General features: G+C 46.0%; 2 protein-coding genes across 2 annotated transcripts in view; one reads left to right on the top strand and one right to left on the bottom strand.

Moving 5' to 3' along the window:
• Positions 1 to 6,171: 6,171 nt before the first annotated feature.
• The window catches only part of cysltr1 (cysteinyl leukotriene receptor 1), a 47,277-nt gene continuing 31,388 nt past the window's right edge, over positions 6,172 to 22,060 (top strand). Inside the window, exon 1 of the transcript XR_016091525.1 lies at positions 6,172 to 6,363. The gene's annotated coding sequence lies outside the window, so the exon portion shown is untranslated. The remainder of the gene's footprint in view (positions 6,364 to 22,060) is intronic.
• LOC148828750 (type-1 angiotensin II receptor-like) lies at positions 12,395 to 15,694 on the bottom strand. The gene is made up of 2 exons (XM_088926053.1): positions 15,645 to 15,694; positions 12,395 to 14,724 (listed from the first exon to the last, which is right to left on the bottom strand). Exons 1-2 carry the CDS (start codon positions 15,692 to 15,694, stop codon positions 14,040 to 14,042), a joined length of 735 nt encoding a protein of 244 aa, XP_088782179.1. The 3' UTR covers positions 12,395 to 14,039.

The raw sequence follows: 22,060 nt of genomic DNA, 5'->3' as shown, positions 1-22,060 counted from the left end.
CTGCCGCTCTCTCTCTCTCTCGCTCTCCCTCCTCGTGATCAATGCCTGCTTTGTTGGCGGGGGCAGACCCCCTGGCAGTGTCCCAGAGGGTGTGTGCGTGGCCCTGCGCAGCGCGCAGTGCACAGCTGGACTGACGCAGGCTGGCGCTCCGCACTCTCTGAGAGGCAGGCCAGCCAAGGCCAACCTCCGGTCACCACGGGCTGCCCTTCCCAGCCGGGATTGGGTGCCTGCAGTGCCCCTCCCTGCCACTGCCACTGCCCTGTCCCCCACCACTTGTCCTGGTCCGCCCTTATGAACCTTTTACTGTGCTCTACCCCGGTAGAAACAGAGCAAAGTGCAGTTAAATACAGAGAAATCACATAAACCACAGATGTGTGGTACAGAATGACAGTGTGAAAGTATGATATTTTGATTTTTAAACTGCAAGAAAGGTTACAGATGAGAGGAGCTTGTTTAGGAGCTTGTTTGGGAACTTTGTAAAACTTTCGGGGCTCAAAGTCTTCCTTGGTTGCTGGTATCTACTGTAACTGATGCCAATATCCCATCTATCCATGTCTAGCCAGTCTCTAGAGCTGAGGTTCCTTCATGCAATGTCATGTAATCAGTTTCTGTCCACTTTTTTCTTGTTTAGTTTTTTTTTTCCCAAGCACACAACAGAGGGGGCCCAAACAGATCGGGACCTGATGGACTGCGTTTCTCCCTTCCGCACAGCCTGGTGCTGATGCGATCACGATCACAGCGTGTAAACTGTGCCACAGGAAGACTGGTCTATTCGACCGCTGGGGGATGTGCATTTGTTTGTGGTTGTGAAGTTTGCTGGAGTGGTCAGCTCAGTGCTCAGTGTCAGTCCCCATTCCCCACGTGCTGCTGGCCAGACTCTGCTCTGGATTCCAGCCTAGGGCATCTGCAGCCCCTACAGAGGGTTTACGTTTACACAGCGGCTTGCTAATCAGGGCTTTGTCATTGCTGATATTCTGTTCCGTTTCCAGCATGAGCAGTCATGTTGAGCAGAGCTGAAAATAGCATGCGATGAGCGAGGGAGAAAAGCAACACTGCAGTCCTGATGAGAGGCAGCCCTCCCCAGTACAGCCCAGACGGCAATCAGGGCTGATCGACACCCGTCTGAACACTGAAAGACTGCAGCTTGAATTTTTATACAGTGTTGTCTGGCACGCCCAGAGCCCTTTGTGAGACAATTTCAGGGCAGGCACCCTCCTTTCCGGTGATTCAGAAACACTTTTGGTTCAGATTTCAAGAGCTTCAAGTCTGAGTAAATTTCAGAATTCAGATAAAAAACACAGGCAGCTGCCAGGTCACTGTTTCAATGCATAATCGCCCAGACTGGTGCTCAGCTTTTACTTAGCAAATGCCACTTGCAAATACCTTTACGTAACTAAAATATCCTCTTTTTCATAGAAGTATGAGAACAAATGGGATTTTCTTAAAACACAAACCATGGATTTTATTCCACATTTAAATCAAACAAGTTGGTTTCATTCAGTTTTCCCAGTGATGCCTTGTTTCAAATAGAAATACCGCTTGCATTGTTATTTCTATGATACATAAGGCCACGTTGTCGGATATCTCTATGTTTTGTGTCTGCTCCATTTTGTGCTGGGTACCGTGTGGCTGTTGTGGGATTCTCACATATCTGCTGTCTGATCTTCACACAGCTGATTCTTGGAGACCTGTTTGATCAATACAGACCCAGCAGTTTTCTGTACCTCCTGAACACAGATGCCTGTGGAGTTGTCTCTCACAGGCCGGGATGATTTAAAAGGGTCAGTCCAGATGTCTGGCCCTGCAAAAATACCACCTCCGCTCCCCCCCCCTCCCTGACAGGCCTCAAGAGGCCTGGAAACCAAGACAGATGTTTTCCGTCCAGAGGCTGTAAAAGTCCAGCACACTCTTGTTTTGTCCTTGTCTCTTGAAGTTTGTGAAAATTCCAGTATTTGTTTAGCAGTCCCGTGCATTTGATAATGGTTGTCACTGAGGCGTATAATTCTCAAGGACTCTGGAAAGGAAGCTCGCATGGAATGCTTGCAAGTCTATAAACACACATAGTGACAGCCCAGGCCACTTCAGTTTCTCTAACCTTCTGCTTGACCTTGCAGCTGACATGTTTAAAGGTTTGTATACAGTAGGCACCAGTTCTCAGCCCTGGTTTAAAAAGACCCCTGGTCCTGCAGCGTTCATTGATCATTTCAAATGAGTTGTCAAGTGCTGAACTGAACACTTCCTGTACCTGAATTATCTACATCGCTTTAAGAGCTAACACCAATTGAAGAGTTTTAGAAGAGCTGATAATTAGTTCAATCTATTGTTTAGTCTCCCAGCTCGGTCCTGGAGAGCCCCGATCCAGTAGGTTTTATCAGCCTTAATCACTCATTTCTAATGACTGGGAATATTTGTAAGTCATTGATCAGTGCAGCAAGTAGTCTTTTCAATTAAGTGTACTATTGTCCTTGGTTGCTAAAGATATTCTGATAAAATTACTTAATTAACAGATCACCTGAAATTGACAACAAGTTCATTTTTTTAAGATTTAAAAAACTGGAGATTTAATTTCCTACCAAACATGCTGGACTGAGTCTCCCCTCTCCACGCAGGGTTAAAGATGCCTAAAATGAGCAAACATGTGTCCTCCAGGACAAGGGCTGGGAACCCTCAAGGCAGACTCAAGACAGACCTCAGTTTCTAGAGGATTGGTTTTCTGAAAACACTCATGGTAATTTCTGATCAGAAGCCTGTTTGTGAGTGTGTACAGTAATTGTATTGCTCTGGACAGAGGGGTTTTGCATCTGCTCTGTTCAATCAAACCAGCTGATTCTTGGTTCTTCAGTTCAGTTTCTTCAGTTTGAAGAAGAAGGTAACGGCGTGCTCTGGGCAGCAGGAAGTGCTATCTGTCCTGCAAAACTGACCTGATAGAGTCACTCCATGGAGATGATTCAGCACACAGTTGTTAAGAGCAGAGGGTGTTAATCTCTGTGTCTGTTAACACTAAGTGTCACAGCCAAATCTAAAAATAAAATAGTAGTACTGTGTGACTATACCTGTAGAAACCCTAAGCGTTTGTCTTAGGATGACATCATTCACCACATTACAGTTCTCTTAGCACAGAAAAACACAGCTTTTCTGTCAGCTCGTTAACACTGCTCAGTCCTTCTCTTGTGTGTGTGGTCTAGCTGTCCTGACTAACTCAGTCAGTGTGGCACTTGGGAGCACTAATTGGTCACTTAACTGCTGTTGCCTTGTTGAGAGCATTAGGAGAAAGCAAGCTGGTAGCTTTTCAAGTATCATACACCACTTCCTGAGCTCCCAACCCGCCTATTCCCAGCAACACTCCCTCTAATTAACTTGCTAGCAGCGCTCCTCCAAAATCCTACCTCTTTAGTTAGTAAAGCTAATTGCTCTGATATCCTAGCAACCAGTCCTCAGCAGGCTAATTGAAATGATGGTCGCTCAGAGGCTCCAGTCTCAACATTCAAGGTCAAGCCCCTCCACAGCAGGCTTGCTGGAGCCACGAGGCTAGAAGTGCAGAGCTGATCCCAGATACCAAGGAACAGAGCATCAACGGACTGATGCAATTGCAATTCAGTTTTACTTTTCAGTTTCACCCCTGTGGCGGCATGATGGCACTGCTTCTCGGTGCAAGGGCCCTGGGTTCAAATCTGGAACTGGGGTGCTATCTGTGTGGAGTTTTTAAGTTCATGTTACTCCAGGGACATGCAGGTAGGTTAACTGGCTTCTGGAAAAACGTGTCCTGTGTCTGTGTGTCTGCCCTGCAATGGACTGGCATCCAATCCAGAGTGTGTCCTGCCTTGCACCTGCTCCTTGCCAGTATAGGCTCCAGCTCCTCCCACCATGCACTATAGGATAAAGCAGTTAGAAAATGGATGGATGGATGAATTTCACCTCTTGTACTCGTGTTTGTGTTTTTCCATCACCAGGTTACAATAGGACACAGTAAGAAGTGGAGTCTATGAAATCCACCAGAGTTTGTGCGGGTTGGCCCACATGTGATCACTTTAAAACCGTTCTTCACACGTGCTTGGCGTACTGTGAACTGTGAACACAGAGGGCACCTCTGTAGAGGCTGTGTGCACACACACGCAAGCACACTCACAGGACGTGGGATCATTACTTTCTTGCCTGGCCCTGTCTGTAACAGGAGCCGGTACTGACTCCTGTGAAGTGCAGACGGTATGATCCGGAAGTGACTGGAGTGGGACACCAGGGGGAAAAATGGCAGGATCAGGACGGGATGAGAGACAGGCGGGAGTGGCGACAGTGATCCGGTGCTCAGAGGGCGTGGCGCAGGCCAACAAGTCCAGAACAGTCCAAATAGGGAAACCAGGGCACCGTCCATTATCCAAAACCAGGAGGTCCTTCCAAATCTACTGCTCCCTTCTCTGTGTGTGCAGGGGGCACATGACGAGGCAGAAGAGAGCTCACAGAAACACACACAGAGCACTCAGAGGCTCACGTGTGGACTGACTGTGGACACAGGGCTTCTCAGACACGGGGTGCCAGTGAAAGCCCAGCTTTCAAGCTGATAAAAAAGGGGAAATTTCATTGCAACTGGGGGAGTCCGAGTACAGACCTGGTCCTGGAGGGCATCAGCCCAGCGAGTTTTATATAGGAATCAGGTTCCCCTTCAGAGAGCTGTTGCGAGCTGTGCTGTCTCCCCAGTTCGCCCAATAATTCATAGAGTTGAGCTGCGATGGAAAACGTTCAGTGTTCATTCCCGAGCTTTCGTCTCTCTCTGAGTTTTTGTCGGCCTCTACACTTTCTTCCAGGAGCCCTCAGGGATCCCACTTTCCCTTTGCCTGTACCCCACGACCACCACAACTCGTTTTTTTTTTTTCCTGTCCGGAGCTGCTTTCTGGAGTTTCTCGAGAAACTCCACGGGACTTCAGTAAAGGCACACTGTGTCAAGAGAGGGCTCTGTGCATCCTGCAGGGCGAGGTGGAAAAAACAACAACAACAACAACAACAACAACAACAACGAATGAGGGAAAAGAACAAAAAGGCAGGAAAAAAAACACTCCTCCTGGCGAAGCATCACTAGGGTTGAACACTAGGGGGCGCGCGTGTGCTTTCCTTGACTGAAGTCCGATCGATTTTCTCTTGAGGAGTCGTATTGACTGCCTCGCCCAGGGTGACCTCTTGCTCCCCGGTGACCCTGAATTGGACGCAGGAAGCGGTTCGAAAATGGACGCCTCGACATGCTGACTTGTTGAATTAACCTGTCCGTGTTTGAGTCACACATCGAAGGACGTCAGTATAACACTTCTATGGATGTAGTTTTTACAAACGAACAGATCCAGCTTGCAAGGTTAGTGAAAACGAATTAGGAGGTCATTCGAAATCACCGTGTTGATTGACGTGAAGGACGCTGAAAGATTTTGGTCGCTCCTTTTCCAAGACCTCGCTAATCTTTTTTAATGAAACAGCATCACCTACTGGCCAATGATGAGCGGTACACACGATCCTGTGTGCTCGTGTGTTTTTCAGTAGACCCTCGGTTTATCGGACGTCTCTGCTAAATCTGCTAAACTTTTGTTTGTAGAATAATAAATACTACATAGTTCAGGAATTTCAACAGTGTCCTCTAGTGGTAGGTCAATTGCTTAGGATGGATATTTGTGTTTCAAACGCTTAAGCGAATTCTATACAGTATATTTACACATGACACGTGAAATAAAGCGCTTGTATATCTAGGATAAAAAGATACAGAACCAATTTTCATTGATGGTGTTGATTATGATAGTTAAAATAAGTCAAAAACTCCAGAAAGCTTATACAGTATGTAGTATATCTATTTTCTCATATAACAATGTTTCCCGGCTGAAAAAAACACTATTCGTGATTTAACTCACTTTCTGGACTAACGGACACCTCTTCTCCCCATTAGTCCGCGAAACCGAGGGGTTACTGTGCGCTACAGTGCTACGTCTCCAGAAGTAAATGTGGACTTGGTATCATTGTTACGTGTTATTTTCCCGGGGACGGAGAAATGAAGTAAAAACGGGAAGGATATTTACTTAGGTTTCATTTCACACCTCTCTTCACCTATCCTGACTTCACACCTCCTGATTGGCCTCTCTTTCTGTCCCCTGCTCCCGCCTCTCGCTCCTCCTCTCTCCCAGCCTTTGCTCTCCTGCTACTTTACCTTTGCCTACTGCCCTGTCTCTCTCACACCTGAAGAAGGCTCCACGGCCGAAACGCTGTGTTCTCTTTCTTCTTTTTTTCAGCGTGGAATAAACCTATTACTTGTTCCTTTGCAGCCTACGCATGCTGACGCAGCCACCCACCTGAACTACTAGAGTTTACCGATAGGACAATAAATAAGAGAAAAAGGTAAATAATGTATTTTGTTATGTTATTATTCGGTCATTTTACTAGATAATAACATTACTTTATGTTATTGGCGTGTATGGCATCTGTAGAGTATTTTAATATTTAACAATGTAGTTCAACACCCGCGGCTGGAAATTGATCCCTGTACTCGGTAAACTTAGTTTAGGAGAAGTACTTAGAAGTCTCAAGCCCGTCTCCCCGTACGCCACAGCAATGTTTTCATGTTTAATTGCTGTTATGCAAAAACAGTAGAAACCGATGACCCCTGACCAAATACTTTCACTCTGTCACAGACATGCACAGGATCCAATCCACGCAACTCATCCGTGTGTCTCCTCGCCGATGTTCGAGCCGATAACACAGAAACACGCTCACGTAGCGCCCTAATCAGACCCGGAGCGCAGACTCGCTTGCGGGTAGTCACGGCGAGGGACACCCCTGTACCAACTTGTCTCTTGTTCTTATCTCACATCAGATAACTGGCTCAGAATGAAAGTGGGCCACAGTTCACTGTAATTACCTGAGGCGATTGTCCCCTCCTGCCGTCATTTCATATGAAATTTGAACACGGGGGCAGCTCTGGAAACCAGGATATTGCGCATATATGGTTATATTTATTGTTTTGTACTCTTAATGGCTGGATTTTGGTAATTAGAGGTAACTAATTTAACTAAACTACAAAGAAGTGCTTTGTAGTTAGAGATCGGCGGTGCCGATATTTAAGAATAGAGCCATATAATGAGAAGTAAAGTAACAGTTACTCTAATTTGCTTCAGATTGGCAGAAGGCGATGCCTTTAATACTCAGTTATGCAAAGATCCCAATAGTTATCAACATTATGACCAGAGTGCAGGGCCTTTCTGTTTCTTTGCTATCTGAGCGGGTTACAGGGTGTCCCCATGAAAACACACCATCCTGAGGTAGGCACATTAATCCAGCACCCTGTTTTGTCTCATTCATTGAAGATTCCATTACCTGGTTTGCCCTGTTTCAGTTAACAGTATGATTCGTATTTTGCATGAAAGCTGTTATTTCCAAAAGTTGACTGTGTCGTGCTTGTACGAAACTTGGGCTTTAAAGTGGGCCTCCCCCCGGGAGGAGGGTCTGCTTGTCCCTGCCGCTCCCTGTGGGCAAAGCCTGCTTCCGTGGTAAATAAGGATACTGTGTAAGAATGTATGCTGGCAATCTGAGGGCGTTTGATCAATCTAGGTCACTGAATACTCCTAAAACATTTCGTGTGTTGTGATTCCAGCAGCTGGCAGCAAGGTGGCGCAGTGATGAGCATTGCTGCCTCACGGCGCTGGGGACCCTGGGTTCAGCTCCTGAGCTGGGGTGCTGTCTGCGTGGAGTTTGTATGTTCTCCCTGTGTTCGCGCCGGTTTCCTCCCGCAGTCCCGAGACTGGCAGGTTGACTGGCTTCTGGGAAAGTTGGCCCCGGTGTGAGTGTCTGTGTCTGTGCGTGCACCGCGGTAGGCTGGCATCCTGCCCAGGGTGTGTCCTGCCTTGCACCTATTTCCTACGGGGATAGGCTCCAGCTCCCCCCACGACCCTGAGTTAGAAGAAGTATTTAGGAATGGGATGGGTGCCAGTATTATCTGTATTCAGATACAGATCTTAAAAAAAAAGGGGCTTAGTGGTGGCTCTGTGGCTAAGGATCTGCGCCTGTGGCTGGAAGGTTCATATCCCGCGGCCGGCAGAGGAATCCTACTCCGTTGGGCCCCTGAGCAAGGCCCTTAACCCCAGCTGCTCCAGGGGCGCTGTATAAATGGCCGACCCTGCGCTCTGACCCCCAGCTTCTCTCCCTGACTGTGTGTCTCATGGAGAGCAAGTTGGGGTCTGCAAAAAAGACAATTCCTAATGCAAGAAATTGTATATGGCCAATAACATGATCTTATCTTATTCATGCATTCGTAATATGCAGCCCTACAAGCCTGGGATCCTGAGGATTTTCAATGGAAAATGTGCAAAAGTTAGTTCAAAGCCACAACCCAAAAAAAAACACAGTATCTGACAGGAGGAGCAATGAGTATTTGAAATGGGTCGGTAGCTGCACACGGCTTGATAAGATCTAGGGCTGTGTTCCTTCCATATACCCCCTCCTCCCCCCCTCGAGAGGTTTGTTCTAAGTGAGAGTCATGAAACAGAGTTAAGAGCGACCTTTAAAGGGCCTGTTAAATTTTTTGTTTATTAGCGTGGTAAACAAGGGTGGTAAATCTTTTATATCAGAAATAAACAGGCTGACTTGTGCCTCACAACTGCCATAAATGGTAGAAAAGCCAATAAAGAAAGAGGCGTGTTGTGTTAACACTTCACCTCCACAGCGAGTGAGGCTTATCTGTCAGGAACCTGTCTAACCACATGGACCGGCCCAGAGCTGTTACAGCGAACTCCGGGGCAGATGGTGTTAATATCAAACCTACAGAATCATTTTCTAGCAGTGCCGCTTTTACAAAGATTCTAAACCTGGTATATTCCTTCTCTCTCTGCAGACTTTAAAAAAAAATCTTTGAACACGTTTTTCATTCTGTTTAATGTTTCAAAACATAACAAACCCTCCGGCACTTCCTCTCCTCGTTAGTGGTGTACCCCTCTGAGGGTGTTTCCTGTCAAAGGACTGCAGAAGTGCAATCTGAACTGCAGTACAGTACAATAAAGAACCGTCCACACATGTCCACTTCTCTCGATCCACAGACATGTTATGGGCCTGTTAGATTTTGACTTTTGTCTTTACCAGTGTTTGTTTTTGTCCTCTGCTTTACCAGCCTCTGTGCATTGAATCTTGCTCCTTTGCAGTCAGTGATAAAGTTGATGGGGCGAGTCATGGTCCCTCCACCAGCTCGGACCATGCCACTCTTGGCTTGCACAACCCGGGCCTTCCTTGAGTTAATGAAGTTGTTTCGACATGAAGCTGACCTCATGGCTTTGCCCACCTGTTTTGGACTGAGGCCCGACATGGACTCTAGATTTCACTGATCCCACTGCTTTTGTCAAAAATACACTGATGTCTTTACTTTCTGCGACTTGGATGGGATCTAGCTTAGCTTCTCATCCCAAAGACGGCACTTTCTTTAGCTTGGCACTGCCTGTCAGAAATTGGTGTCCAGTATTTTGTTACAGTTTGAAAAAACACACATGGAAGACTTTGTTATTCAGAGAGGTGGCCGGCACCTACTGGTCCATCAACACGGTTTCAAGCAGGAGCCTGACTCCCTTGTGGTATACATGATTGTAAGAATTACTGCGCTTACTGACATTTTAATTAAATGCTCATGTGCTGAAGCCAAGAACGGTTCACTGAAACACAGTTCATGTTTAACTAGCACAGCGGCAGCGTCTCAGGGGAGTGATCAGTGCTCTGGCCGATAGGCTCCACTGTTCTCGCGCTGACCCTGTTCCTTCGCCTTCACCGGACAGCGGCATCCTCCCCCGCACCAGGAAGATGAGAATCCGACACAAGTGAAAGATTTGAGAAGGAGGAAGCCTGCGTTTCGAGAAATCGGGCAGAGTGCTGGTTGAGGTCAGCGCACTTCAGTGTGATGAGCACTTGATTGGACTTGTTATTTCCTCTTCGCAGTGTCCCTCTCTCCAGCCTTACTGTAACAGTAACAGGAACGGCAGTAACCAGAGCTGAATCTTATTCGTGAATGTAATTTAGCCTTCCTAATGTTAAAAGCAAATCAGTCATCAGAAGTGAGAGTTTTTTTTCAGGACTGTGTAATTCTTCTGTAGGACAAGAACTCCATAGAAAACATAACTCTTGTATGGATAAATTTCGATTGGTCTGCAGTCTCTGTTGAAGCACTTTTGTTTCCCTAGATGTTGTGTTCGTTCATATGTGCTGTTGCTCTTAACACTATGCCTTGTTTGCTGTGTTCTCAAGACCCAGTGCTTGATGAACCTTAGAGCGACACCTGTTTATTTGAGCTGGCGTCTGCTGGCTTCATAAAGCCCTTTGAGATCCGTTTCTGATGAAAGCCACTGCATAAGTTTACAATCAGCTTCAAATTCTTGGTAACTGCTTAAGTTCAAAGTCTTTGAATAACTGGGTGTAACAGGGAAGCTGAATTGGGAGTGTAAAAGGGGGTTAGAGCTGCCAGAAGGCAATGATGGACACTCCCAAAACTGTAGAATCTGACATTCTCATGAGCAAAGCCAGAAATTGGCTGCACCTGCGAACAATGTGACCCCATAAAAAAGACATTCAGAATAGACAGGGGTCATCTGTTCGGACCCTCGCAGTCTACCTGACAGTGAGACATGAGAACTCGGGGTGAGGGCAGCTGCGATAATTTGGAAAAGATTTGATAAACTACGGGTTAGGTGAAAATAAGTATGCAGACGCACCAGACGAGAAGGGGAGAAGCTCTTCATTCAGAATGAGTAATGGCAGGAGCTCCCAGGCTACAGGTGACGTACCGTGTGTTACTCAAACTCTGGGAGGTGTGTTGTCAAGCCTCAGGGAGCAGTTAAAAATATTCGGTAATTACGTTTAACAAAAGAATAAAGGATTTCATACCATCTGGGTTTTAATCTTTTCCCTATGGACCAAAATGGCTGTACGTGATGGAAACTCATTTCCTGGCTTGGGTCGTGGAAAATATTTGGTCGGGGTTCTGAGATGATTATATTAACCAAGCGAATAGCATGGGTCCAGTGACATCCTCGCATGTGTCGTTTTTGTATAAAAAAAAACCTACACTTTTGGAACTCCTATTGCATAATAAATTACAAGTATCACCCTAGAAGAAGGACCGTAAATGACCATAAATGAGCCGTTAACCTCTACTAATGTAAGTAATTCCCAATGTCAGCTGTAAATTGTTTATAGATACAATTATATTGTCACAGACTTTATTTGTCATAAAGGCTAATTTGATAAACCTCTTGTCTTCCTTTTGTAATTCTGTAATACCATTTCCTCCCACTGAACTTAAAGCTTATGTTGACCGGTAAGTGGCATTTAATCCTTGCATTGGATTTCCCCACTAGGTCAATCTCATCTGATTGGTACTTGATCGTTTATTTTACTCAATTTGCTTCTAGAAATCAGATCACATTCTTTCATCCCACAGCCTCAAGCTATGGGGCTCTGAAGGGTCCTAGTGTTTATCTTGGACCACACTGAAGGGTTTCTCTTTGGCCAACAACTGAGACTTGACACACTCTCTTATCTGCACTGCAAAGTTTTTTTTATCGTTTATAAGTCCATGTGACAATCTGTGTACGTCACATGTTAATGGTAGTACTGAATTAGATTAATCTGATTTAACCTTTATTAACCCTAAGGGAATTTGTATCTCACATCAAGAGCTCATAACATATATGACAATATTACAGTACCATAATCCAAAACAACATTTACCAACATTGCTCAGTCAGGACTTTGTCCACCATCATAAGATTAAAACAGACAATTAGTAAGGTGTCTGAAACTACAACAATAATAAGATCCCTACCTTCAAACAATCATTTCATTGTTCTACAATTGAATACTTTTACGTAGGTATAAAGGAAGTAAATGCTTTCTTGCTCTTTATAGAAGGGATCTGGTACCTCCATTTGGAAGGTAGGAGAGTATGTTCTAGAAGGAGTGGATGAGAGGGGACATCTAAGATTTAATGTCAAGACTAATAATATGTCACTCCATTAGACATGTTATTCAGTCCAAGGACGCATTGTCCTGATCACCTTGTTCAGCTTGTTTTTGTTGGTTCATCATTGTGCTTTCTACTTTAAAACTCCCTAACTTCCTCAAAAAACACCTTTGTTGCATCTTGACTTTTTTTTCGGTCCAAGTTCATTTACTATTAATAATTCACAGTTACAGGGCTCATAGGAATAGAACCTTTATTTCTGAAATGATCATTGCCTTTGCTTTTGTTTAAAAACTGAATTATCCTGACGCCAATTATGAAAAATTAGCTAACGCAAGTTCAGTGTTCTTATATTAGTTACCGTATGCGCCCGTATTTGAAGATCTGTATGAGGTAGGGTAGGTGAAGCTAACATCTAAACAACACAAATCACTGCCGTTTTTCCGTTTTTAAATACTTTATTTCATTCAAACAAATGTCATGTACACGTTTTAAATAATAATACCAAAATAAATAATATTAGTAATATCACAGTCACATAATAATAATAATAATAATAATAATAATAATAATAATTAATAATGGAACCAATTCACATAATGGAGAACATCCATTTACAAGACCGGGGTTTTTACTCGAGCTGTCTGAGTTGAGGTACAATTGTATCTGGATCCATAACCTTTTCAGTGCACAATCCAGAGCCCTGTGTGTGACTGCACATTTCTGCATTGAGTCAACCCATATGATCCCAGTGCGCTTCACAATTCGCGAAGGTACCGCGCCTGTGCCTTCGAGTCTGAGCAAATTCTCCTTCTGGCGCTAACGCTAGGGCTTGTGACGTCACAGAGAGCGTGTGCCAAGGCACCCCTTAACACGGTCGCGATGGGAGTGAATCACGGGGTCCGCGGGAAAGTGCTGCGTTTCGTCACGAAAGCTTTTCCTTTCGTCTGTCCTGTTGGGCAAGGCGTCTGGCATTACTCAGCTACAGCTCAACGTGAACCAGCACGGGGCAGAATGAGAGAACTCGTATTTCCTCCCCGGTTTTTTTTTTTGTTTCTCTCCACAAATCGCCAGTGCCTGAGAAGCGATCCTGGAGATCTGGCCCGTCCGCTGGCGAGCAGCGGTCTGTGCGGTGATCCGAGGCGGAGCAAGCGGTCCAGGGCTGCTGCCTACAGAGTGCTGACGGGCTGTTTTTCCTGGACAGGTCTGGTTCGACAGCCCCGGACACTCCTCCTCCTGTCCCGCCCACGCAGATGTTTCAGTGAAAAGTGGGAGAAATAAGCTTTTCCTGAAAGAGTAGTAGTACTTAGCCGTTGCGTTCGACAACTCAAAGGTGAGCAGTCTTGATTGCTCACGGGGATGTGGAAGCAGCCTGAATACATTTCCACAATAACACCCGTGTTACGCATCCTCAGACTGCTGAGTAATGGTTCCCAGCTGAGCCCTGAACTAAAGTTTTACATGCAGTCCGATAGAATAACACAAATACATCGAAAAGCAACGTAAATACAGTAAACCCTGGGTTTAATGGACTTACAGAGGGGAAGGGATTGCGTTATTGCCGAATGTCTGTTAAATCACAAACGGCTTTTTTAATACGCGCAATTATCATAATAACATGATAATTCATATACTCTTAGTGGATGTTTTGACTTATTTTCTAAACAGTTGCAATCAATACAGTCAAAAATGTCCTTCTGCCCTTTATCATTAATATACAAGCTGTTTATTCCCTGTGTAATAAATATCAGTAATAGAATTCTGCTGAACCTTACAAAACCCATCGCAAGCATTTGTCCTAGCGCTACAGGGCACCTGAATTTCAGACCTAAGTTTTTTATTTTTACTTCACGACTCTCATCGTTACGGCGGAGGGGGAGGGGAACTCCGGTATTTCTGATTTTGCAAGCCACCGGTTCCCCTTGGGCAGATTCTGTCTTTTAGATCCGAAGTCTGTAAAACCAAAGGTTTACTGCACTTTGGGGGGAAAAAAAGACACACACACACACACGGGAAGATAATGAGGCATTGCAATAAAAGAGCACCGAAGCAAAAAGTGTCTTTTCCTGGAGCACTGTCTGCGCTAGTGGAAGTTGCCCTTCCTGCGCAGGTGGCTGTGATTGTACAGTGCGTAATAGATGTAGGCATTGCTGAGCCACAGGAACCCCCCCAGACCGCGGGACAGGACGCGGAGGAGGGGCGCCACCTGCAGGCAGATCTGGAGCACCAGGGACAGTAGACTGCCCTCATCTCCGTGGAAACCGGAGCCCGCGGCCTGGTGGTAGCCCGCGGCCTGCAGCACGGCCAGCTCTCCCAGCACGGCCGCCCAGATCGCCGTGCAGGCCAGCTGGGCGCCGTGCGCCGTCCGGAGGGCCCGGGACTCCACCGGCCGCAGGATCACCAGGAAGGCCTCCAGGCTGAGGCAGCTGAGCAGCAGGACGCTGGCATGCTCGTTGGCCGTCAGGAGCCCCCGGCGGAGCCCCTCCAGGGGGCCGCCGGCCTGCCCCTGCAGCACCCCCAGCCCCCGGTGCAGCAGCACCAGCCCATCCGCCCAGGCCAGCTGGGACAGCAGCACGGTGGAGGCCTTGCGGGAGACACAGGGGGAGCGCAGCAGCAGGCCGGCATACAGGCTGCCCAGCAGGCCCAGGGTGGACACCAGGCTGTTCCCAGAGGGCAGAACCAGCACCTGCAGGTACTTGAGGAGGAGGTACCTCTTCAGGGCATACCGGGGGTCCCACTGTGAACCCCCGGCAGAGCCCCTTACCTTCCTGCAGGACAAAACAAGAGAGTAGGGTTGTTATAGATTTGTTTTCCTCTTATTTTAAATTCATTTGGAACCATCTGCAGTTGCCATGTTGTGGGTGGCGCGGTAGCGCAGTGGTTAGTGTTCATGCTGCTCAGCGCTGGGGTCCTGGGTTCAGTTCCAGGCTAGGGGTGTTGTCTGTGTGGAGTTTGCATGTTCTCACCATGTTTGCATATGTCCCCTCTGGGTGCTCTTGCTTTCTTCAACACTCAAAAAACATACTGGTAGGTTAACTGGTTTCTGGGACAACTGGCCCTAGATGTAAGTGTGTCTTTGTGTTTAAGTCTTTGTGTCAGCCCTGCGATAGGTTGGCATCTCGTCTAGGGTGTAGCCTGTTTGTTGGGATAAGCTCTGGCTCCTCCACGACCCTACACTGGAAGAAACAGTTAGAAAACGGATGAATGGATGTTTGTGTTATTCTGAACTCCAGGACGTCTGAGTGCCTGTTGAGTTGCTCTGCTGTTGAAAATGTAAGTGTCTTAGACGACAGATTAAATCCCATTTCAGCAAACAGGTTCCATTCAAGCAGTTTGCCTCATTAATTGGTCTGGATGAGGAATCCCAAAAGAGATGCTTTCTTAATGAAAAGTGGGAGTTTCTTAATATTTCGTTTCAGTTTGTTAAACTAACGTTAGGCTTCATAAAAGTGTGAAGGCTTCCCCGTAAAAATAATAAATAAAAGTAATAATAATAATTTAGTCTGAACCAGTGTTGTTTTAACCTGATACTGCTTGCCAAAAGAAAAAAACATTATTATAAAGCTAGGTCCTGCCTTTAAATCAAGATAGATTACAAAAAGAAAACACACTGGCAGGCTGTTTTCTATATTCCTGGATTTAGAAACATTAAATAAACGATCCCTTGAAAAAACAGACTTGTACTTACGCCTGGTGGTGAGAGGAGAGTTTGGCAGAAAAGTCTCTCATCAGTTCCATGGGTTTGGCAGTTTTCCCTCTGTGTTGCTGTGTGCTGTGCAGTGTGTCCAGTGAGTGAGTGCTCAGCTCGACGGCAGCCCAAGTACAGTACATCTCCAGAAAGTCCCACAGCTCTTCACTGTATTCCCTAATTTCCTCCCTGGCTCGCAGACAGGGAGGGGATCCTGTTGGAGTGGGCCGACTGACTAACACTCAGCCCGAGGTCTCGTCTGTGATGGTTTTATTTTCATTTTTCTCTTTGTTTTTTCTCCCCACTTGGCATTGCATCACACTATTCCTCCTGTATTTTTTTTGTTTGTAGTAGTAGCAGCTGTTGCTCTCATAAGGCCGCACGTTACATGTCCTGCCACACGTACTGTAAGCTGGCTGGGTTATTTCAGTGTTAATTCAGACCAGTTTCATTTTTTTTAATTGCCTAGCAATAATTGGGAGCAGGTTTCTCACACGTTTTAAATTCCTTTCGCTGATGAGTCATAAGATCCACCTGGAGAGAAGTCTTTCGCCAGTTAATCACTGTAGTGTTGCGGTTAAGGGCTTTGGGCTCGTAAGAGGAAGTGGGTTCGAATTCAAGGCGGGATGCTGGCGTTGTCCCCTGGAGTGTGATGCCCATTTGTGTAAATGGGTACAAATATAAGTTTCTTTGAATAAAAGCCTGGGCCAGGGAGTTTTGCCCTGCATCTGTCTAAGACAGGATCCTTCTTCAAACAGTCCCTCCCGAATCAGAACCACAGTGTAAACAACATCAGAGTTGAAGTCTGTGGTTATTATAATCGGAATTAAGAATTAAAATAACAGAAATGAAACTGCATGTGTGACAGGGCCCGTTGAGCCTGTCCGAAGGTGCTGCTATCCCTTAGGAAACTGGATGGTGTTGGATTCTTCCTCAGCAGGGAGCCAGGCTTTCCGCTCCGGCAGAACCGGCTGCTGTGTGTGGCTCGGAGCTGGGAGGATCCCTGGAGTCCGTGAGCCAGGTCTCGAGAAGAGGCAGAGCCGCGCGCTCATATCAGCCTGTCCACCGCGAGAGAGTGGCGCTTTCACATCCTTCTTCTGCCACGAGCATTTCACGCGCCTCACGCAGCGGGCCTCGCCGTGCAGCGTCGCAATGGGCCTGGGGAGTGGTGCAGCACGTTCGCTGCCAGCACCGTGGCGAGGCCTGGAGTACGTCAGTCCAGGCCCACTGGTGTTCTGCCAGTTGTGCACCACCCAGTGGGAGATCCCTGTCACAGACTTCCAGCCTGCAAGCCCAATGAGAGCCTACACTGGCTGAGGCAGACATTGAGAGCCATCGGGGGGGCCAGCCCACCTCACAAGCGCTGCAAAGGCAAAGCATTATAACTTCGTTTGCTCATACGGCAGCATTGAAGGGACATCAGGAGGTCAGAATGTAAACCAGGTTTCGTTGATGCCGCCCCTGGACTACCTGTTGGAGAGATGCGTACACCCCAAAACCCCCCTCCTCTCTCCCTCCAGTCAGCCTCCTGAGAAGGTGGGCGGTGGTGCTGTCACAGTATTGTTACACCAACCACATGTCCCCGATGTGTTTTTGCTTTCGTCATTGTTATTATTTTCCACTCTGATGCAGAGAGAAGGAAAGTGCATTTCTAATTTTTGCTTCAGTGCCTTCACGTTCCTGCAATACCTTTCATGTAAGCTGTGCCAGTAAAGCATATTGTAACTTGACACACAGAGACAGTGAGAGTTTGGCACTGAAAGGAAAGGTTGAGAGAACACGGTAAAGGTGATAGGAGTTACATTTAGGGTTTTGCGAGGGATAGAGGTCGATTTGAGGTTAGGGTTTAAAAGATTGTGTACAAGTTTGGTTGCCTCATACAAAATAGTATTGCGGCTCTGGAATCACCCCAGAGAGGAGCTGTTAAATGCATTCTGAGACTTAAGTGTCCTGCTCTGACACAAGAGGCTAAAGGAACACAGCCTTTTTAGTAGTCTTGAATAGAGACAGTCCTAACAGGCACTGTCAAAGTCAATGCTGTGGATTTTTTTCAGAATAAACCTGGACACGTTAAGCAGAGGACACTTGTGAAAATTATATGGAAGTGCACTTTTACAACAGGAGGCATGTCTTTTTAAGAAGGTTTGTGGGAGTGCAGCGCCAGCTACCCAGTCATGTTGTTGAAGCTGATACCCTGGCCTTTTTCAAGAAATGACTAAAATAGATGCATGGATCTATTAAGTACTAACTACCAAATAGGATAGATTGACCATTCTTTCGTTTGTAACTGTTCTTATGTTTTTAAGTCAATGCAAAAGTTAGCATGTGTAGGATAGATATAGTCCTGCCATAAGAAACTGGGACTTGACAGAAGTATTATACCTACGAGCATTATACCTAGAGACGTACTTAGCCAGGGATCGTCAGCGAATGTCCAGGGGAACCCCAAAACAAAGGGCCTTTTCACCCTCAAACCCAGCAGCGTGCAGAAACCACTCCCACACGCAGCGGGTCCGCTGTCACCCAGATCTGTATTTTTTTATATATGTAACAACTAACAGTGGTTTTGTTTATGATATTTGTGTATTTAAATTGGATCCTAGGGATGGTCCTTACTGAGCCTGAGCTCTTTATAAAAAGGGCTCTGCGAGAGAGAACTGCTTAAGAAACACGCGTGACAAGTGTGAAACAGGGCAGGTACAAAACTTTACCGTCTTACCCTTGTACATCATGGAAGGTCTGCTATACAGTAGACGCTCATCTCATCGCTGCCTTTTTTACAACTGAGTGTGAAGCAGCCGTGGGGAAACTAACGCTGGGGTGAGTTGTTCTCCATGACGTTTCCAGGGGTGGGTTTTCACCAGACGTGCCGAATGAAAAGAGAGGAGGAACTGCACAGAGAGCAGCCTAATTTTGCCGTGGAGAAGTATGGCCTCTCATACACTCTGACTCTTCCTGTTTGGCGCAGTCAGTACATTCAGACTGTATTCCACTCCCCTCTCTTTCTCATGGCTCTGTTCTGTGTAGTGCTGGAAAATATTCCCTGTAAGTATTGCACCCTGGATTTTTCTTTACAGTAAGTAGTGTGTGTCATTGTTTTCCTAAGCACATGAAGGAATTCCCCATTCATGGAGCAGGCCTGAGCTAGTTCTGGACAGCATCAGCCTTCAACCTGAGTCACTAGTATTGGAATGTCATCCTATTCATCATGGATCTTTCCCAATTGACCAGTACCTCTTACCAGGAAACAAGCCCCATGTATTTCATTTTTCCATATTTCCATGCCAGTCGAAACATCATCCAGGTTTTTGCTTTGCATTTTATAAGAAGCTGGGCTCTGACAAAACCCATTGGCAAAGAACTTGTTTCAATTTTTGAGGAATGAAATAAAATCACCACGTGGGCATAAATGCTGGTTGTTAATTCAGTCCTTGAGGAAAATAAATGTCCAAAAGGAGTTCTTGAAGCTGGTAGAGCAGTACTAGCCACAGGATTTTAATTTTTGTGGTTTGGAGTTTCTCAGGGTCTTAAAATTGAACTCTAACATCAGGAAAATAATAGCTTAAACAAGCATCTCATGTGAAGTGAGCAGAGTTTTACATTTTTTGGGACAAGAACACCGTCCTAGGCTCTTTCATGTGGGCTGTATGTCTGCGATATTTTGTTCTTTCTCAGAGTGTGCTCTGAGTGTAAACATTACAGAGCTGGGACCAGTTCTGTGCTCTGCAGCAGGCCCACAAGTGTCCATGTTGTGGAGCACCGAGCAGCCATGTCCTCAGGATCCTCATGAGATCAGCACGGCTCAGCACTTAGCATCAGTGACAGCATGGGAAGCTGGTCATAAATCATATGCTCGCAAACGTGTGCAGCTACTGAAGGATTTATGAGTTAGCATCAAGTTCCATAATAGCTTAACGAAGCCTCATTTACTTAATTGGCCTTCCTGCTAAAGATCGCTTAAGGAAGTAGGCATTAGCCCAGGGGTTCCCAACCCAATGTCCTGCAACCCTCCCACGCCTGCTGGTTTGTGTTTCAGCTGAGCTCTCAGTTACAGAGTTGAACCCTTCACTGACCTAATAATGGACCCAATTTGAGCTCTTTTGTGTTTTTCGGATTCTAAACCTGCTGGAGGTTGCCTTTTTTATCAGTGGAGCAGATCTCCAGCTTTTGAGTAGAGAAACAGTTTGCAAGGATTACAGTCAAGCAACTTGTTAACATAAATAAGGATTCAATTGAGTAAAGGGCTTACAGCCAGCCAACACAGCTGGGAACTCCTGCATTATTCAGAAGGGGGACTTATAATGGATTTGGAAGGAAGTGGTAGGGTTGCCTTTACCCCTGCAGCACATGGTCTCCTCTCCTCCCAGCTTTCAGCTTTTCTGTTTGCAGTCCGAGAATGAAGATTTCCCTCAAATACCCAGAGATGTAACACAAAAGCAGGGACGCAGACCTCAGCACACACTAATGCCCAGAGCAGAAGCAGGAAAGCTTCTAAAACTCGCAGAGTGGAATGTATTTTCTGGACTTTGATGATGAAAGGCCTGTTTTAAACTGTACAGCAAGGGGCAGTTTACAATACTGTGGTTCCATTATTCTTCACTGCAGTGCTTTAATGCAGCTAGCATCTTAGCTGTGAGATCAATTCCACCGATTGTCAATTTAATAATAAAGGGGTTTTAATGGAGTAGAGATCTGGAAAAAAAAAGCAATGTATTAAATGGGCTAAACGTACTTGATGGTTTCTGCAATAAAAAAAAAGATTCAGGGCTCAGGCTACAGCAACAGTCACATTTTCTTTCTTTGGAGGACTCCTGCTGAATCAATCAGCCGCATCAGCCTTCCAGATGCTCCGATGCACGAGCCGTTGACACTCTCCTTCACACTTCACACACGAGAAAGATAAGCAGGGCTTTGTCTGACACACTGAAATACTGGTACACAGTTGGAGGGGCACCCACGACGCTTGCACACGCATTGCCCTCCATATCTGGTGCATAAATTAGCAACAGCCCATGTAACTCTAATTGCATGCGGAGACACAAAGTGAAAAAAGAGACTACCTCCCCCCATCACAGTAAACACACCAAGAGAGCCCGATCTGACAGGCCAGCTGTGGGTGTCGGTATTTCTCAGGGCCTCTCGCGAACTCTGCTCTCAGGGACATACCGAGTTTTAATGAACTCTGGGTCTTGCAACCAGTTCATTGATTTTCTCCATAATAGGGTAGAAAATGACAAACCAAACAAATGATGTCTAAAAGAAAGCTCATGGGCAAAGTAGGAGGTCTCAGTAAATAGGCCATTTTAGGGTGTCTTATCAAGATGATCACAGAAGATAAAAGCCTTTCCTCATGGCACTCTGTCAGACCACAGCTGCTTCCTCTGGTCATAGCTACTGTCAATTAAATCAGTGAGGTTATTCCATTAACAAGAAGAAACAAGTATGTCATCAACATCGCTTGAGTATATGCTGGAGGTAAGGCTACTGATGGAAATGTACAGATGCTTAGTTCAAAATGATAATCACATCAGGCCTTTTTAATATGATTTTAATGTTTTTTTCTAAACCCTCAAAAGCAGTTTCCTTTAAGGTTTGAGGTCAGGACACAGATGAATATGCAAACAAAGTAATTCTCTGATTTGTTGTCTAGATCCAGTTGTGAAGTGCTTTCTTATCTCCGCTAAAAATCCCTGATATTAAGAAGAGTGGTGATAGATTATATTTTGAAGTGAACGAGTATGCTTGTTTGCGTGCTTAACGGTGCAATCTAAATACCTGAGCCCTTTCCTTGACCTTGAATTCAGCGGCAGTAATAGCATTATAAAGCTTTCCATCTCAAAATATTCCAGAGCTCTTTACCATTTCATAAGGGAAACTCTTCCCACCGAAGGGCAGCCCCACCCGAGCGACAGGCAGGAGCCGTTTTGAACTGGCAGCTCTTCCCTACAGTAAAACCAGGTGGAGAAGTCAGAAATGACTCCCCCCTTGAATTAAGGGAGGCCAGTAAGATTTACAAGCCCAGAGCGAAATACTGCAGTGACAGCAGGGTTGCACCCCTACTTTTATGAACAGTGTCATGAGATCTTCACGGGTCAATCCTCAGAACCTCAGTTTAATATCGCACCTCCTGCAGGGCAGTGCACCGTGTCAAAAACACTGGGGCACTGGTTTGGGGATTCTGATCCAGAGGGAAGAGCGCCACCTACTGGTATCTCAACACAACGAGCAACCTGGTTTGCCCTGCAGGCCTTCACTCACTTGGGAAAAGATCAGGCTGCAAGGTGGTAACACTGCTGTAACTAACCCCAGGTTCAGAGGGGGCCTTCAGCCTCAGGCCTCCTAGCAATCGTCACTAAACTCCCCAGTGCGCTTGCGATTCGTGTGCAAGTGACATGATGTTCCATTGCAGAAGCTTT

The sequence above is a fragment of the Atractosteus spatula genome, chromosome 9 (assembly GCF_055471065.1).
Source record: "Atractosteus spatula isolate fAtrSpa1 chromosome 9, fAtrSpa1.hap1, whole genome shotgun sequence".
NCBI lineage: Eukaryota > Metazoa > Chordata > Actinopteri > Semionotiformes > Lepisosteidae > Atractosteus > Atractosteus spatula.
This window is presented reverse-complemented; position numbering and strand designations above follow the sequence as displayed.

What these genes read in the sequence shown, in the direction of transcription:
- LOC148828750 (XM_088926053.1), bottom strand. Translation starts at nt 15,694, where the DNA reads ATGGAACTGATGAGAGACTTTTCTGCCAAACTCTCCTCTCACCACCAG. An exon ending in CTCTCCTCTCACCACCAGGC is followed by an intron (nt 14,725 to 15,644) that starts GTAAGTACAAGT and finishes TTTGTCCTGCAG; the next exon opens with GAAGGTAAGGGGCTCTGCCG.